The 19,230-nt window shown below is 35.3% G+C and overlaps 1 protein-coding gene across 4 annotated transcripts in view; it reads right to left on the bottom strand.

Moving 5' to 3' along the window:
• Nucleotides 1-19,230, bottom strand: part of Sec23 (transport protein Sec23) — a 410,761-nt gene that overhangs the window by 104,794 nt on the left and 286,737 nt on the right. For all 4 annotated transcript variants that reach the window (XM_090398784.1, XM_090398783.1, XM_090398782.1 and 1 more), the window contains exons 11-12: nt 11,397-11,520; nt 239-409 (exon numbers count right to left, since the gene is read on the bottom strand). In XM_090398784.1, the coding sequence (XP_090254910.1) occupies nt 239-409; nt 11,397-11,520 (295 nt within the window). The remainder of the gene's footprint in view (nt 1-238; nt 410-11,396; nt 11,521-19,230) is intronic.

Raw genomic sequence — 19,230 nt, forward strand, 5'->3', positions numbered from 1 at the left:
GGATATTTGTTGATGCTCAAAATCAAAACAATATATATAAGCAAAAATAAAATTTCTGAAAAGGAATAATCTAACATTAAACAAGAAAAATTATTACTCATGTTTAATAAAAGTAAGACTTGCTTCCTAAATCACATAACCAGAACATTTTTTGTAAAATAATATTCCTGCATGTATTTAGAGTTGTTTTGTAACTTTCAGATTTCGTTGAAACAATCAAATGCAGAAACAAACTTACTTGATTAACCACTTCAAAGAAAATTCCTGTAGTACTAGTAGGAGTAATTCCACAGAACTTCCACTGGCATGTTCCTCCCATACCCACTTCTGTATCTGATACACTTCCACTCTTCACATTCATAGAAATACAAGATCCCACTGCTCCAGAAACTTTCAGTTCTCGGGAAGTCTAATATAAAATACAAATGCATAATTCTGTTGTCAGCATATAATCCAGAGTCCAAAATTAATTGTACTCTCATATAAATTATTAACAGCCACAGAGGTTTCAAACTTGACAAACTAATGTAAGCAGAATCGAGAACTAAATTAAGAGATTTCAACATGTATCTATGATGCTATTAAATCTGTTAAAAATGCAACATTGACTATATCGTGAATCAGAAAATTCGAACAATACTTCAAACAAAAGTCTTAATATTTACAACCAGAATCTTTTCCTAGTCAGCAATAATCTTTACTTATCTACAAGTGCTCTACACAATTAACAAAATCCCCATTAATATTTGTTTACCAGTTGAAATAACTTATCTAGCAGATGTCCACTTACTTATAAGCACACAGTATTTAAAAAAATTCTGTAAATGAAATAAAAGTATTATTTATGCATTAAAATGTTTTTATATTTGAATTAACTTCAGATGATTTTTTTTGTTTCTTTTTTTCTTTCTTTGTAACATTTTCTATTTCATGTAACAAACAAGAAATACTGATTGTCATCATCAAAATTATATACAGGGTGTTCGGGATAAATTTGACATATTTATAATTAATTATATTTTTCCGTAAGTTACATGTATTAACACACACTTCTCTTCATTTAAAAGTTTGGACCCTTCTTCATTCATATACAAGATGTCAGAAAGGATGGATAGCTGGAACCCACCTGAATCATGGAAGAGAATAACTTGTATCATGATGATTTGTGCCCGCCATCAAAATAAGGATATTACGACTGCTGCCCAATGCTCCCTGAATACAGTAAAAACAATCAGGCATGAACTAGAGACTTGCAATGGTGACTACGAGGATGTAGCAAGAAGAAAGATCCCTAGAAGACGATCTGATTGCGTTCGTACAGCAGAATTCCTCGCAAATCTGCAGGAACAGGTGTTGAAGAACCCTGGCATTGGAATTCGGGCTTTGTTCGTGGAGTTGCTAACTGTAGTCAAGCCCTGGATAACAAGGGTAGCCAATGGTAGGCCGTATGTATGGCAGCAGGATTCGGCCCCTTGCCACACCTCTGGGAAAAGTCAAAAATGGTTGTCTGAAAATTTCTACGACTTCACCAGTCCAAATGTTTGGCCTCCAAACTCCCCAGACCTTAACCCCATGGATTATTTTGTATGGGGCGCAGTTGAAAAAGACACCAATCGCACTTCCAGTAATACAAAAGCCCAGTTAATGGATAAAATTAAAACAGTTTTTGCGGCCCTTCCCAGGGAGACTGTAGCATCAGCTTGTTCGAGGTTCCGAAGCAGAATTGAAGCTGTGATCGATGCTAATGGTGGTTATTTTGAGTAAATCTTGTTGATAGTATTGTAATTAACTCTGCCTGTAATGTTTTTTTGTCAATTCATTAAATTTAATAGATACAAAGAAGATTTTCTTTTTCCTTACGAAACTGTCAAATTTATCCCGAACACCCTGTATAATCTCAAGAAATATACAAGATATATGATAAAACTGCATGAACAGGTTACATCATTGCTAACTTCATATTGAAAATTTTTCTTCAAATAGTCTGTTAATTATGAGAAATCTAATATTGTAAGATCTTATATTTTGGTCTTCAAAGGCACCTCTAACTGTATCGGTCTACTTAGATCTTGATCTCTGGGTCTTTCCTGGCATTAAACACTTGGTTTGCTAACCTATCACATCCTATTCTGTATACCTGGGTATACAAAATAGGATGTGATAGCTCTGCTCACGCATTCGTGATCACTAACAATCTCAAGTTCCTATCTAAAATCTTCATTTTCAATATGATTCTGCTATACCATTTATTCAGGAATTATAGACACATTAACACAATATTTTAATATCTGGCAAATATTTCAGTCTGAAACTAACAGACTATCTTTAGTGGCTACATAGGAACAGTTTTTAACAAGATAGAATACCAACAATTGATCATTCAAAAGTAGAATGAGCCGTGTGAAATTACTTTCACATTAAAGAGAGGAAAAAAATTTCAGAGTGATGGTTAAATTATAGGTATTAATTCACAATTTCATATAATAATCTTAATTTATAAATAATATTACACTAATGTAGGAATTAAAAGTCTCAATTAAAAAAAAAAAATTTAATGTGTTATCTGGATTAAACTTTCCCATATTTTTGATATGAATATGATTCAAGTTAGGGCGTCATGACTGTATATCCTTACTGAAAATATGGGAAAGTTTAACCAGGATAACACATTAAAATATTATTTATTATTTTTTTTAATTGAGACTTTTTATTCCTACATTAGTCTAATGTTATTTATAAATTAAGATTATTATATGAAATTGTGAATTAATACCTATAATTTAACCATCACTCTGATGAAATTTTTTCCTTTCTTTAATGCTTAGCAATGTAACATCACGTGGCTCGTTCTACTTTTGAATGATCAATTGTTGGTATTCCACCTTGTTAAAAAACTGTTCCTATGTAGCCACTGAAGATAGTCTGTTAGTTTCAGACCTGAAATATTTGGCAAATATTAAAATATTCTTGTGTTAAATACCATCTATTCATTTTCTGGTTTTTCTCAGAATACTCATCTGTTGTCTGCCTTTGATCAACTGTATTAGTTCTAGATCCATAACTTAAAACTGATTTAAGCAATTTCTTATATACAGCTATAAAGAAAGTGTTTTAATCAATTTTTCTCTTATTCCATATGAGTTTATTCATTTATCTGCCTACCATACCAGTTTACTAATCCTGTTCCTATTCCACATTTACTTTGCCATCTTCATGAAAAATTGTACCCAAAATGTTTTATCCATTCTACAAGTTTCCAAATTAGGATGTATATGACATTTTCACAATGCTCCTGTTTATCTTTCTATAGCTGATTTTCATGCCAGACATGTTACAATAGTTATTCAAATTAACTAAGGAATCCTACCATGCACACCCTTGTCTTAATTTTACATCAGACTATCTTCCTTGTATCTCCTTCAATTCTAACTGTTCGATTAACATTTAAATATAGATGATATATTGCTCAATATGTCTTGTTTACACTAAATAATTTTAATTTTTTGAATAGCCCCCCCCACCTCTTGGCCACATGCTTTTCCAGATATGCAAAACTTATATTATTGAGTTCAATATTAGAACGCATTCAAGCCAAATTTCCTCCTGATATCTCAGCCTTGTTTCAGTTCACCATGAACTCAGTATATTTTGTTTGGCAAGGAAAATTCTACAAACAGAGAGTACAGCCATGGGTTCTCCACTCTTTCTACCTATGGCCAACTTCTTTATGGAGACCTTTGAAGAAAAAGACAAACTCTGCTCCCCCATAAACCCACTGTTTGGCTGTGGGTTTTTGGGTGATGTGTTTGCCATTTGGACACATGGCCTGGATACACTCCAAAATTTCTCAACACATTAAACAATCAACAATCCAGTTTACCTTGGAAAAGGAAAACAACAATAGTCTCCCTTTCCTGGACACTCTGATTACATGCCAGTCTGATGAATCCCTGGCTTTCTCTGTTTACAGAAAACCTACACATACAGGTAGATAAATTCACCAGCAGTCACACTACCTCTCCTCCCAACAATATGGGATTATAAAAATCCTATATAACAGGGCAAAATTAATCAGTTCAGATAACAATGCCCTAAGCACTCAACTTAACCATATCCTTAACACTTCTTAGACAATGGCTACAAATCCTCCAAAAAAATATTAAAACCAGTTAACCACAACCCCCCTCCTCCCTCCCTCATAGAAAAGATTACTCTAAATCTATCACCATTCCATATATCCGGGGTACATCCGAAAAATTAACAAAAATCCTAAAGAAAATATGACCTCACATGGCCAGCCACTTCCCCTAGACTACGGAGTATACCAGGTCCCTTGCAGTTAAAAACCACATAAGAAATTGGCATCTCTTATCTGCTCCACCAAAGGCCAACCACTTCCAATACACCAGTGATGGCAAACCTTTTTACCCAGGTGTGTCAAACATCTTTTTTTTTTTTTTTTTTTTTTTTTTTAAATATTGACGTTGTTGATGTGCCACTTGCATACATGCATTATAAATTTAACTACTTAATCATAGATGGTGACTTATACATATCATATTAGGCTATTTATTTAATAGGACATTGATATATAATCTATGAATTCATATTATGCAATTAATTTAATAAACTGAAATTACTGAAATTAGTTTTTTCATCAGAATACTAATATTTTTCAACATCCAAGGTGTATCACCTGAAACCCTCAAGTGTGTCAGTGCTGACACACGTGTCATAGGTTCGCCATCACTGCCCTAGACTGAGGTATACCAGATCCCTTGCAGTTGCAAACGGTCCTACTATGGCCACAAACAGTCAATATCAGGATATCTGAACATGAGGAATACATTCAGTTCCATCACGCGGGACTTACTGACCATCAATTTGATGCCCATCACAAAATATGCTGGAAGAAGGCCACTTTATTACACTGCAGCAAGTATGAAAGATTATTCTTTGAATCAGCCTCGGTTCTGAAAAACTTCCCAAACCTCAACAAATTTGGAGCTTGAGACTGCCCCAAATTTGGGAAGCATACATTCTAGGATCATCAGCCCAATGGCCAAGGCAAACCAATTTAGCACACTAAGGGGGGGGGGGGGCACTTTTTAGGATTCTAGAACCAACTTCAGTTGCCTTTCTTCAGCTTCATTTGCTCGGTGTGAGTGCCTGCATGCACATATTGTTTTGTGATCCCTGAAGATGGCAACGTAACATAGCTGAAATATAGGTATGTATTAAAGTTTTTGTAATTAATAATTTAGTTTACATTATCATTTCCTAAAAAATTAGAAGTATACCTCGTCTTAACTGAAAATTCCACACATTTAGCCACATCACATCAAGACCATATTCATTATAGACAAATTTTCAGATGCGATTACTAGATCGAACACTCTTGAAACCCTAGTATATTCCATCACGTGCTGTCCCAGATAATTATCCCTGTAACTGTATAAATTCCATTTCCTTCCTACCAATCTATGCTCCCATAGTTGAAATCACCCAAAATAATTACCTGTCCACTCATTGAGTCTATTTGCTGATGCATACTGTCTCTATCATCTTTTCCATCCCCTTGTCTACAGCAGCATCCAACTGTATACAGGAAAACCTCACTTAACACGAATTCGATATGCACGATAATCAGTTAGTGTGAGAGAGTGAAATGATACTATTTCCCCGTTTTAAGTGAGTGATTAATCAGTTAACGCGATTTTTTTAAGTTACGTGAAATTTTTTGTTGCCAATCTGCAGCGAGCAGCAGCACTTTTCAATGAAACAGCCAGTGGGCAGTGCAGAGGGCGGTGGCTGGTGACACTCGGCAGTTGACTCAAAGCTATCATTACAAGTGCACGTGCAATCTCTGTTCTCTTGCTCAATCACTTTTCTTTTAATTTCTTTTTAATTTAGATATCTATAAGGCTTTATTATATTCAACCCCTGATATCGAAAAAGAGAAAGACTGATAAAGAAAGCTGTAGTAATAAAGGAACCATGTGGCAGAAGGTCTTACCTCACTGTGCAAATGATTTCATTGGTTTTAATAACCTAGCTGATAACATTATTAAAGAAATCAGCACAATTGGAAAAGAACTTGGATTTAGTGAACTGGATAATGAAGATGTGAGAAACTTGCTCAATTCCCATTCAGAACAGTTAAGCAGATTGATGATCTCTTTCAACTAGAAGAACCGCGTGCATTTGAAGAAGATAAATGGCGCAAACAGGAAGAGAATATTATTATGACTAAGAAGCTAACTGCAATAGAACTTGAACTAGATTTCAATCACATCAAGTATGCTAAAGAAATTTCGTTTGATGCTGATCCTGATATGGAACAAAGCTTCGAAGTCCACTGAAATCTTGATAAAGCAGTCGTGAGCTATTACAAATTGCATGACAGGATGAAAAAGTCCAGCAACTATTCGAACATCTTTACTTAATTTTTTTGTGAAAAAGTAGCTCAATCAAATGTTTAGACATTAAATAAAAATTTAAGCAATTGATTTTTATAATAACTTTGATGATTTTATTCTCTGATATAGATTATACACAATTTTTTTTTTAATTTATGCTAACTGATGAATGAATTATAATTATTCCTATTGTTTATTGTATTCACTTAACACACATCAATTGATGGATTAATTAACGTCTCGACTGGCCATGGTGGATGAAATAGTGAGACCAAATTGCATTTCTTATACATGTTATTCAATAGGTGTTATATTTCATTGGCCTGTAGTTGAACTTCTACTCTGTGCTTGCTGTTCATCAGCTATCATCAATAACACTCCTTCCTCCATTCTTTTCTCTCTATCCTCCCTGAGCTCTATACCCTTCACATTCTAATTACATTATTTTCTGTTAGCCATGTCTCACTAATGCCAATAACCTTTGATCAGGATGAGCAACTAATTGCAAAAATTGCTCCCAAGTGTTCTGAACGTTCCTGGCATTAGTATACCAGGTGCAAAAAAAATGCAAAAAAAAAGTGAAAAAATATTTAGGCTTTTGCACTTTTTGCCAATCCTGATTTATACTTACTATCCCATTCTGGTTTGTTACCAGTGATACTCACTTAGGCATATTATACACATTCTTACACTCAACTGCCTCTCTGATGTCTGCATATCCACTCACCAGCTTACACCCCCCCCCCCCTCACTAAAAGCTCCAGTTTCCCTGATTCTGCACATCCACTTTCACCTCATTCAACAACACTTTTTCTAGTCTCTGAAAATGAAATCCATTCAGATGCAAACTGTCCTCTGTATGGGTCCTTTCGGCCATCATACTCACTCCGCACCACTCCTGTTGCATAACTGATACACTGAGTTATTCGATATTATGGCCCTGTTTCTCACTCTACTTTGCCATACCATGGCAAGAGACTCACTATCTTATTCTTTTCTTTTGCTACTTTCAGTAATTCTTTCGGTCCTCTCTCTCTCTCTCATGCCATACTTTTCTCCTTTTAAATCATTTGTTTTAGCCACTGCAATGATTTCTTTCACCCTACCCTTTTGTGCTCTAACACAGCGCTTCCCAAACTGTGGGCCGCGGTCCCCTTGGGGGCCGTAGGTTTTGTTGAGGGGGGGGAGGTGAAATAATGAAAACAAATTTAAAACGTTTTAAGACTAAGTAGATTTTTTTTATTTCAAAAGAAACGTATTTAACTTTTATTATTTATTATTTCTTTTTTTGTTATTTTTTATATTTTAATGGAAACATTCACACATTGGTGTTGGTTCACAAACTTTTTTGTTTCCTGCGTATTTTGGCGTTTAATGAATATTAGTAAATATTGCTTATTCGTATGTTTCATTTCAAAGCAGTGGTTAATTGTATTTACTTCGAATACTCTCCAGGGAAGCTCCAAATCTTCCTGTCCCTTTCATCACGTGTTCGTAATCAGGGACTGTTGATATTGATTTTTATATACATATCAAAACTCGTTTTATATTATCACTGTCATCCGAACTAGTTTTCTGTTACCAATAAAAGTTTCGCATATACTTCACACATGAAAAAACGCTTAAACAAGTTCATGTGGGGAGATAGTAACTCGCTTGCAGTGGTAAACAACACGCCCTCCCTAACAGCCACTATATTGTTGCAGAGGCAATAAAAACAAGTACTTTTATTATGCCAGTGAATAAGGTATGAGGAGTCTGTGTAATATATTTCTTAACAAATAGTGCAATTAGAGACAACTGGGATAAAAACACTAATTAATGAATCACATGTCCCCTCATACAGAAACTATGCTGTATAGACTGAAACACAACCATATGTTGCATGGGCAAACACAGTATCTAACTAAAAACTATTGTTATTAATTAGATGTGTGCGAGTTCGATTTCCCAAGGCAGCAATAAAATTCAACCGAACGTGTTAAAATTCGTAAAAGTGTTAAAACTAAGTAATATGTATATATATATAATGAATGTTATGGCAGTTTCACATATAGAATTCAGTTGAAGAGAGTTAGCATTTCAACTCAATTGCCAGCTATGCTTTTATCTTTCGGTTGCGCGAACTTTTGTTAATACCGCACCAATCATATGCACATTTTAATAACCTGCCTTTGCTGTCTGTTTCGCGTTAGGCTTAAATTACCTTAAAGGAAGAAAAGTCACAAAAGAGAAAAACGTTACTGGTCCTGGGATTCCCTTATTCAGGTAATATTCACTAATTTCATGTTATCAGTCTGTGGTATGCCAGTATCGGTAAGTGGTGATATTATTTGATTTATTCTATGTTAAAAAATTTAACCCTGAGATGGATAAGTGGCTGATAAAAAAAAAAAATTCCCGCGAACAATCAGAAGAAGCAGAAACAGACTCAAAAAAAAAAAGGACAGTATTTCATATTTTACCAGAACAGCCCGCATCGTCTTCAGAACCAAACGGTAAGAGGCAAAAAATGTAATATATGCATTTGATTTTTGCAATATTCACTGTGTATGTTTTGTATTGAATATAAATACAATAAATATTATAATAATATATATCTCTCTATTACGATTTTTTTTTGAGGGGGGCCGTGAAATATTTTAATTTTTGCAAAGGGGGCCCTGACATCCAGAAGTTTGGGAAGCACTGCTCTAACAGCCTCACTAACATCATCAATTTTCTCACCCCGAAAAAAAGCACAATTTTGTCAAACTCTCATTGATCACACCTTTTATGGCTGAATTGCCGTACAACACTCACTCCTTGATTTTTCTCTCTCTCTTGGTCAAGCCCTCATTTCTCTTATCTCACACTTCTTTTTGTTATCAACTGACTCACTTGCCAGACATTTGTGTTTGCTCCAGCTCCCACTTCACCCTGTGCATCACTCCATGTAATTGAGCTATCTCCCTCATTGCAGCCAACCTCATTGTCATATTATTCCTTGTTGAACACTTTTACTCCCTCTCTCTCAATCGTGTCACATTTAATCTCACTCTCAATGCTATCTGGTGTTACATCACACGCATTTTCAATCGTATTCTGAGTTTCACCCACTACTTCAATTTCGTGACCTTCACCACACTTTATATCTTCGCTCTCATAGCATTTTCGGCATACTTTCTTACCATTATCAAAGTTTCAAATCAAATTTCAGCTGCCTTCGTTAATGCATACATTTCACTGCATGAAATCATTATGAAAAATTACCCAAGACGACATTGAACTGAAGTGTCTAGGATGTTAAATATGTCCATTATTTTGATTCTTTTGAAAAAATAATACAATTTTTTTTCCAAAAGAATATATTATTGTTATACATAGAATATAATAATAATACATAGATACATAATCGTATTCTGATAATTAAAATCTGAACATTTCCTCTTCTCTTCTTTAGATAAATGATTACTGAACTTGGACTGCAGTTACAGTTATGTGGGGATGATAATCATCAAACGTGCAAAGAGCATATGTAGAATTTTGAAACTTCATTAGTCACTTTAGACATTTAAAATGGCTGCACACAATAACTTCCTAGGGATGCAGCAACATATGCACAATGTATTTTTGTAATCAGCAAGAAACAATTCCTTTCAAATGAGGCAGTTAATGCTATATAGATCAAAAAGAAAAAAAAATTCCCTCCATCGGGATACAGGAAATGCATAAGGAGGGAAACAATAATATCAGGCAGTGTGGGGGACTGATGAAGAATGATATTTATAATCATAAATACAACTGTTTCAAATCAAGAAAGTTATACGAGGCGTGTTCAAAAAAACCCAAACTTTTTAATGCGCCAACCAGCACAGAGAGTGCGCTGCAGCTATTGAGTGCACCTAGTGGCAGGTTTTGACAACAAATTGCCATTTGCCCCATTCTGCTATGAGCATTAGTCATTGAGTATGAGCTGAAGTGCACCACGACATCTGCTGAACTGAGCATGTGCACAAGCTGTTCATCAGATTAGTGAAAAAGTGACAATGAAAGAACAATGCGTGCGTGTGTGAAATTTTGCTGCAAACTTGATAAAAATTTTACAGAGACATTTCAATTGCTTAACCAAGCATATGGAGAGGACTATGAGCCGAATGCAGTGCTATAAGTGGTTCAAGCATTGATGGATGAGTCGGTCAAAAGATCAAGGTGATGTTGGTTGTGTTTTTTGATTAGAAAGGCATTGTCCATTATGAATTTGTACCACATGCAAGTATCAGATGGTAAACAAAGAATTGTACCAGGAAGTTTTTAGCATGTTTGAGAGGTGCTGTATGCAGGAAGAAGCCTGAATCGTGAGAAAACCAGACTTGGATGTTGCATCATGATGTGCCAGTGACAATGGCAAAACATCAGACATCCATTGTGCCTCATCCACCCTATTCTCTGGACTTAGCCTCAGCAGACTTTTTCCTGTTCCCAAACTTAAAACACTCCGAAAGGATGTTGTTTCCAAACCATAGAGGATATTCAGGAAAATGTGATAAGAGCGTGCCATCATAGAAAGTGCATTCCAGGAAGCATTCCAACAATGAAAGAAACGGGAACAGTGTTGCCCGTAGAGGGGACTACTCTGAAGGGGGGCAGTGCTTAAAATGTTGTAAAATGATCAATAAAGCTTTTAAAGCAAAAGTTGTCTTTTTTTGAACATGCCTTGTATACAGATTATGTGATAACATACACACATATACTTCACATACATGAGATCAAATTAAGTGTATAAAATTATGAACTTAATGGAATTAAAAATAGCAGGATTCAAACTGAATATTAGAAAATTCTGTATAGTCTCACAAATTTAATATTAGTTTCCTATCACAGTAACTTATAACTCGCCCACCACACACAAACTATATACATGTAGCATATATTCTAGGAACAACTAGAATACAAGATGCTATAAAGATGCAGTTAATGAAATCTGATCAACTGTACCTTAATTTCCAACACTTCATTGAATGCCATCTTGAATTCTCCTTTTGAATCTTTTGAGAAAACTCGTTGAAATGTTTGTTTGAAAAGAGAGGAGTTGAATGAATCTCCCATAAGGATGTGGCCCCTGCAAAACAAAACAAAAAAGTTACTTGTTGATGTGTCTCCATAATGGGGAAGACTAACTTCATTCCCCTAGTTTATAATGCCTCAGCTTTTTTTTTTTCCCTCTCTCTTTTTTTTTTTTTTTAAATCCTATACAAAGAAGTTGTTTAACCTATAATATGTTAATATGGTGGAAGAGCAGAGTTGAAGAGAAAGAAGAAATTGGTTAACAATGAATCCAAAGACCTGTGCATAAAAGGAAAGGCTGTTACAAAAGACAGTGGTAGAAGAGATGAAGAAAATTCATTTGGTGAATTTTGAGTTAAACTGTGATAGAATGTTGAATAGCTGCTGAATGAGTTAACAGATTTGAGTGGAAGAATTACTGATGCCAATTTTAATGAACAGACTAGCATCAGTAGTTTACCTACTATAAAAGAGTGTGGAGACAAGTGTTTTTAGTATGCTCTTAGGTATATTACCCCATATATAAGACAGTACTCAAACCTCAGCCTAGAAGAGACAGGAGTATACAAAATCTATTGTAACTGTGGAATTATGTTAAAGCAGCGTTTTTCAACCTTTCTAAGCCCAAGGACCAGTAAAATGTCTAAACCAATTCTATGGACCACTAAGTTATGTAATTTTTTTTTTTAAATGTATGTGGGGATTACCAAAATTTTGGAAAAACTGTGCCTTTTATAACATAATTATAAAAGCATGTTTTGAATATATATGAAAACATAATTAAGTTGGAAGTAAACGATTAAAAGTGTATCATCACTGAAAAAAGTTTTAATTTTTATTAAACAAGCCTGTGTAGCTCAGTGGATGTGGCGTTTGCACACCACCGTGCTTGGCCGCACGAAGGAAGGCTTGGTTTCGAGTCTAGTCGGCGACTAGAGGAAATTTTTCTAAGCCTTTTTTCGACCGGTTCCCGAGTTAGTCGATCTCTGGCACGGGCAAGCAGGTTTTTCCTCCCGGAAACTCGGGTTTTTCGTCCTGTAAACTCAAGAAAATCGACCGTAGAACCCACATTATTTCAGACATTAAAAAATATATATTGTGTTAGGGTTAGGGACCACGAGATGGCGGCACATTTGAGCCGTCTCTCTTCACTGCGTACCGCTTAATTAGTGATAGCCTTGGGCCATCTGTCTCTGATTGGGTACCAGTGGAGATTGAACTGCCCACTCAGTCTCCAAAAGTTAGATAGGGCTAAATGGCCTCGCCTACTCCCGTATATACGGGAATAAAAAGGCGTTAGCTGATTTTTTTTTTTTTTTTAAACAAATAAAAGGTATCAGTTTCTGATTTGCTGTGGGCAAATTAATGGGTATGTCAGCGCCATTCCGCTGACATCTCAATTTATCTGTCCACAGAAACTTTTATATTTTATATGTTATCCCCATTTATCTGCCCACGTTCATTAAGCTCACCACATAACTTTTTAGCGCAATTGGTACTATCAGCAAATGAATAGGGAATATCACCACCGTCCTGCTGATACCTTCATTCATCTGATCACAACAACATTTATCTTTAATCCCATTCATCTACCAACAGCAACTTTTATATTTTATATGTTATCCCCATTCATCTGCCCATACTCATGAAGCTAGCCCCACAACAACTTTTATCTTTACGCGCCCTCTGATTCGATCTGCGACATGTAAACTGTTCCATTCGCAAAGTGCGTTGTGAGATGAGGGGAAAATGTTGTTCTCATCTTACTCCATTCATCATAATACCGAATACGAACTTGACATCCATGGATGACAAACCCTTGTCCTGTCCAAATCATCCCCTGCATATACCCAAAAATTTCACTCAGAATAACCAAGCCATTAATGCCCCCCCCCACTCACTCTTCCGACCAATAAGAATGGCCTTATTTCCCCGACGAGTTTTCCATGACCAGTAAAAAAATTAAGACATCTCGTTATGCAAGGTCCTTCCCGATATCCATAAACAGTCCAACCCACAATGTCAGTTGCAAAGTGCCACTGATGTGGTTCGGTGCATTTTCCCACCAGCGACTGCACGCCGTATATACCGTACACATGCAATTTGTACTAATCGTGTTATGATGGTGGTTTTAATTATATCCGTCCTCAGAGGCACAGCAGTGATCATCGTAAAATTGGCAGATCATGTGGTGGTTTTTATATCTGTCCTGTGTGCTGCTTGTATTCGTTATGTTGTGATGTGTTTCTGTACAGTAAATTACCGTAAGGATGTTGTTGTTTGAATGCAATGGATTCGGTGTGCTCGGCCGTATATTCCTGCAAGCGACTGTACAAGATACAGAACTTCGCTAAACGGGATGTGGGCAGCTATTCTCCTCGCCAGCAAAGCTGAGCCTCACCGTGACGTCACTTTGCGTAACTTTTGTTTCATCCCCAATTTTGGAAATGGATTAATTCCAAAACCAGTAACGAGAATAATTGGAAACTGTAGTCCAAATAAAAAATATGATATAATTATGTTACTGCTTACTTTTAATGAGATGGTTCAACTTCTCAGCCTTTGCAGAGTTGCTGAATATCTGGCTCAATATTGGTCAACTTCAAAGATCGGCACGCACACACAAAGACTATTTCTGTAATTTGTTTTTATTTGAAGGAGTGATGAAAATCACTTCTCGCAAAGACAGGTTGTAGAAAACTGCATGGCGATTTTCAGTGCTTCTTCAGATAATTTAGGAAATTCATTTCTCACCAAAGGGAAGATCCAGAATCGAGCCAAACCAAGATCATGGAATTGCATTTTAAGCCTGCTGTAACTTGAAAGCTGAATTAACTGTTCTGTTTTTGATAACGAAAGGTCGTTCTCGTGATTATAAGCGAGAAAGAGATCTCGAACCCACAGAAGTTTCTTATAAAAGTTATTCGGAAAATATGTTTCAAAATTCTGTTTCAGAGTCTTGAGGTGGTCACAAACCCTTTCCAGAAACTCAGAATCAACAAAAAGATCATTTTCCAATGTGCATATTATCTGTCTTTTACATAACTAATGCACAACACCAGTTTTTTTTCCTTTCTCAAATACCTTTATTTTGTTGTAGGCATCAAGAACAGTTAAAGAATTTCCCTGAAAGAAGAGATTTAGTTTTGAAAAAAGTGTGAAAGATAGGACTGTTGATAACCATGCTTCATCAAACAAGGTGTGATGCAAAATTAGATTTACATTCATTTACAAACAATAAACTTTGTGCCTTAATTGAAATAACCTTGTTAGTACTTTGCCCCTGGAAAGCCAGCGAATTTCAGAATGAAGCAAAAGTTGTACATATTCACTGCTCATTTCATCACAGAGTACTGAAAAATAACCTGTTATTTAACAGTCAAGCCTTAATAAAATGAACTAGCTTTACAGCATTGTATAGCAAAGTTTTAAATTCTGGTGGCATTCCTTTGGAGGCCAACCTTTTCCGATGTATGAATCAATATACCCGATTCATATCTGCAGCCACTTCCTTGACTCCCAACTATGCCTGCCTGTAAGGGCATGAGCACCATCCAAACAGAAGCCCATACATTTTTCCCACTGGATCCCTTTGTGTATTATGTAATTATTGAGAGTGTGAAATATTTCTTCTCCAGTTGTTCGGGATGACAAAGTTCTACAAAACAGAATATCGTCATGAATGTTATCATGCGCATATCTTACATAGCATATTAACTGCACATCATTTGTAACATCAGTAGTCTCATCTATCTGTAATGCATAATAAGAGCTCTTCTCAACTCTTTCGATTAACTGAGATTCTACATTACCTGCTATATCATTAATTCTGCAGCCTTAAGTGTCATTGAAAAAGGAGTCAAATCAACATCTTTTAGTAACTTGTTGCCAAACATAGTTTTTACCACATCTTTTATAGCTGGAAGTAGTAAAGTTCCCCCCAATAGAATGAGTTTTCCATGTTTTTGCTACACGCAAACTTAAGAGATAGATGCTTCCAGCGCCTTGATATTAATCAGATTCATGGCCGAAACCGAAACTACATCTTACCCATGATTTAATATCGCTAAGCGTTGCTGAAATTAGTTTTTTTTTCAATTTGCTTATTTTTCACATCACAATGTTTAGTTTCTAAATGTCGGAGTTTCGCAGGTTTCACGCACTCGTTTGACAACACTTCATGACATAAAACATATTGAGGTTTCTGTTCAATTTCATCTCCACACCAAGTAAACCCAAATTCCAAATATGAACTGTTATACTTCCTACCGTATTTTTTCTTTGAACTGTTTGTTTCTTCTACTTTAATAGTGTCAGATTTACTCGCTGTTACAACACGTATATCTCAATTAGGGTTAGCATTACCTGTTTCATTTGCTCTTCTTTTCAAAGTCCTAGTTCTAAGCCACTTTTCCATTATTAAAAAACGTTTCCAAAAAATATATAAATATCGGGGTTAACTCATGAGACACTTTGTCCAAGTATCATTTAGCACTTCTGAAGGTATACTGAGCCTTGGTTGAAGGAGGAAAACCTTCGGTAATAAAAATCAATAAACAAGCAATCGGTTGAAATGTGGATAACACATGTTCACTTCAAATCTGACAAAACAGCAAGGGAAGAGGGAAGCAATTAAAACTATATTGTTGTTCATTTCACCCCTCTTATTATTCGTCATTCTGCTGCTACAAATTACTGTAGTGCCAGAATGATGAGAATTAAAAGAGGGGTGAAGTGAACAACAATATACTTTTATTGCTTCCACATTTGAACATTCTGATGCTACTTGTTTTTTTTTAAGTCTCCATTTGATTTCAATAATTTTTACTTACTTATTAAATTTTAATTTGTTTGGATAATGAAAAAATATATATGTATTTAATTTAAGTCTGCCTGCAGACCACCTGTGGTCCGCAGACCACAGGTTGAGAAACAATGATCTCAAGCAGGGATTCTCAACCTATGGTACGCGTACCATTGGTGGAATGTGAGCCACTGCCTTACTGGTACATCTAATATCTTGAATTAAATATAGTGATACGCCACTGGAAAAGGTTGGGAACCCCTGATCTAGAGAAATCCATCATGAAGAACATGTCAGAAATGTGGAGAAGAAACAAGCATATAAATAAGAACTAGCTTTTTCACCCCACAACCAATGGAAACTATGAAGTCAATTTTAACTCACTAAAATGCTATGCATAAAATTCAATAATTATGTACATAAATTTAAGGAAGCAAGCAGGGTGATATGTCCTACCTAGTGCAATAAAAACCAAGGCTTAATCTTAAGTTAACTCTGTGCAGCATACATAAACGATCTACACGTTGTTGAATTAGACTGAGACAAGGTATGCTGTAATCTTGTAGCAAAGAACTGCATGCATGATATCTTGGTTCCTATGTTGAACACCTGTTGAGTGTTTAATGAATTAAAAAATAACAGTTTAATTCAGAAATCTCCTTATAAAAGACCTCTGTATTTGTGTTTTGTCTTAATCTGAAGAAGCCCACATGAAACTATATGAAACTAGTCATTTAATTAAAGTGTTTTACTTGAATATGTGGTTTTCAACTAATAATTAATTACAAATATGGATACAAAAAGCCGCTGGAATTTCAACTCATTTACCTACAGAACAAATGACATTAGGACAACACTGCATGTTGTTTGCCCTATCAGCAGAGTGGAAAACACTAGCTCTCTGATAAATATGACCTCTCTAAACACTAGTGTTTAGAAAGGTTATATTTATCAGGCATTCTGATCAGCATGTGGACATTTGTTAAGATCACTGTTGATATCAAATGCCATGGAATTTCTATCTGACCTTGCAATTTACTTTCTCCAAAGTTTAACTTTTTTCAAATCCAGCTGTCCAAACATGAACAATGCCCACAACTTTAGATGCTTTCCTTTTTCAGTTCCACAATGGAAGAGATACAGAATTATTTGCTGTAAGCAAACACAAACTTATTTACCCAATAGATAAGTTACTTCTCTGTCAACATACTTTTTATTTGGATAAAAAAACATTTATCCAAATTTTTTATTTGGATAAAAATTTTTATCAAATTTTTTGGATAAAAATTTTTCCCATAATTTTAATGGGAAAAATCGACTGCTGGGATCAGCAGTCAATTTTTTTTTACTGCTTGGAAGCACACAGATTAATTAATGATCACAAATAGAGATTTGAATCCTGATTCAAAGTTGGGTGATATAAATTCTTTGATGTCAAAGAAGAGATCCAATGAAATTGCCTTGCCTGTATCATCCACTCATTAAGATGCACTGAGCCATAGGTTCCCATGGGCGGTACCGCCCCCCCCCCCCCCCCAGTGGGCGCTGAAGCCTTCTAGGGGGGATATAGTGGGATCAGACGCATTTGGGAGCGTTCAAGCGGTCTAGGGGTCGGTGGCTCTTAATAAAAGAAATTAATAATATATTATTTAAAAATTAATTATTTCCGTGATTTTGCGATTAGATAATAATTTAAAATTTAAATATTGCATTTGATTCATCTTATGTCCGTCTTACATGATCAATGTTTTTATCAATTTTCTATTTCAATTATTTAATCATTTGAAAATTTACCATGTCAGATGGAAATAGATGTCATTTTCTATGTCAACGAGAAAACAGAGCATGTATATATGTGTGTATAATAGGTTATGTTTACACTAGCAAATATATTCGTTATATTTCATTTCAAAATATATATTAAATATATAAAACCACTTTTCTAATTGATTTGTACAAAAATATACTCAATTTTATATAATTTAATATTACGAGTAAAATCAGGGCATTACAAAATTTGGGGTGTTATAATGGGGGGGCGTTGCAAAATTTATGTCTTGCAAAGTGGGCAGTGGCCCGAAAAAGTTTGGGAATCTATGCTCTAAGCAATTCCAAGGCATTTATAATTAGTTCTGGCTTTCAGAGCTAGTCACCTGATTATCCTACAGTCTTTCTGTTTCTATGATTTTAACTCTGCAATATTCACCATACTATAAGTTACTTTCCTCTTGTCTGCTTTGTACAAAGCCCAAACCTCCTCAGAACAATATCTACTCTCATGTTTGGGATGGATTTTTAAGCAGGATTTTGGAATAAGAACAATTCTGCTGAATGATAACAGTTTTTTGAATTTTTCTATGGATACTTTCTCTTTTTCCAAAAACTTATTAACATACTTCTGCTTTACTTTCTGTAACAGTCTTCATCATTCAGTAATAAATTTAGTTTAATCCTTTATCCAAGTGTAAACAACCAAAGTTTGTGCCTGAAGTATCTTCAGGACTGAGGCATGAAGTGATAAAGGTGGATCAAGCTCTCATCACTGCTTGTCTTAGTATCTCCCATAATGCAAAGCACATATCCTTGCAGACATGTATAATGCTATGCATTAAGGGAAGGGCCACTACCCAGACCGGTTTCAACCTTTACTGAGGTCTCGTCAGTGGGAGCCAGACCCAGACGGGTGGTGATACTAAGGCAGAAGCAATGGAGAAGTCATATTTACCTATATGAGTTGCTAAAAGGTGTCTCGCCTTATTATTAAATTACTCTAGATTTAGAGAAAGATGTTGGAAGTTTTTTTTTCCCACTTGGTTAGACTAAAATAAATTTAATTTAATCCTTTATCCAAGTGTAAGCAATCAAAGTTTGCAACATATTATAGTCTAACCAAGTGGGAAAAAACTTTCATCATTCAGTATTTTCAAAGGATTACAACATGTTCTCAAAATCTGAAGTGAA

The sequence above is a fragment of the Typopeltis vanoorti genome, chromosome 10 (assembly GCF_054136105.1).
Source record: "Typopeltis vanoorti isolate ZY-2024b chromosome 10, IOZ_Tvanoo_1.0, whole genome shotgun sequence".
Classification (NCBI taxonomy): domain Eukaryota; kingdom Metazoa; phylum Arthropoda; class Arachnida; order Uropygi; family Thelyphonidae; genus Typopeltis; species Typopeltis vanoorti.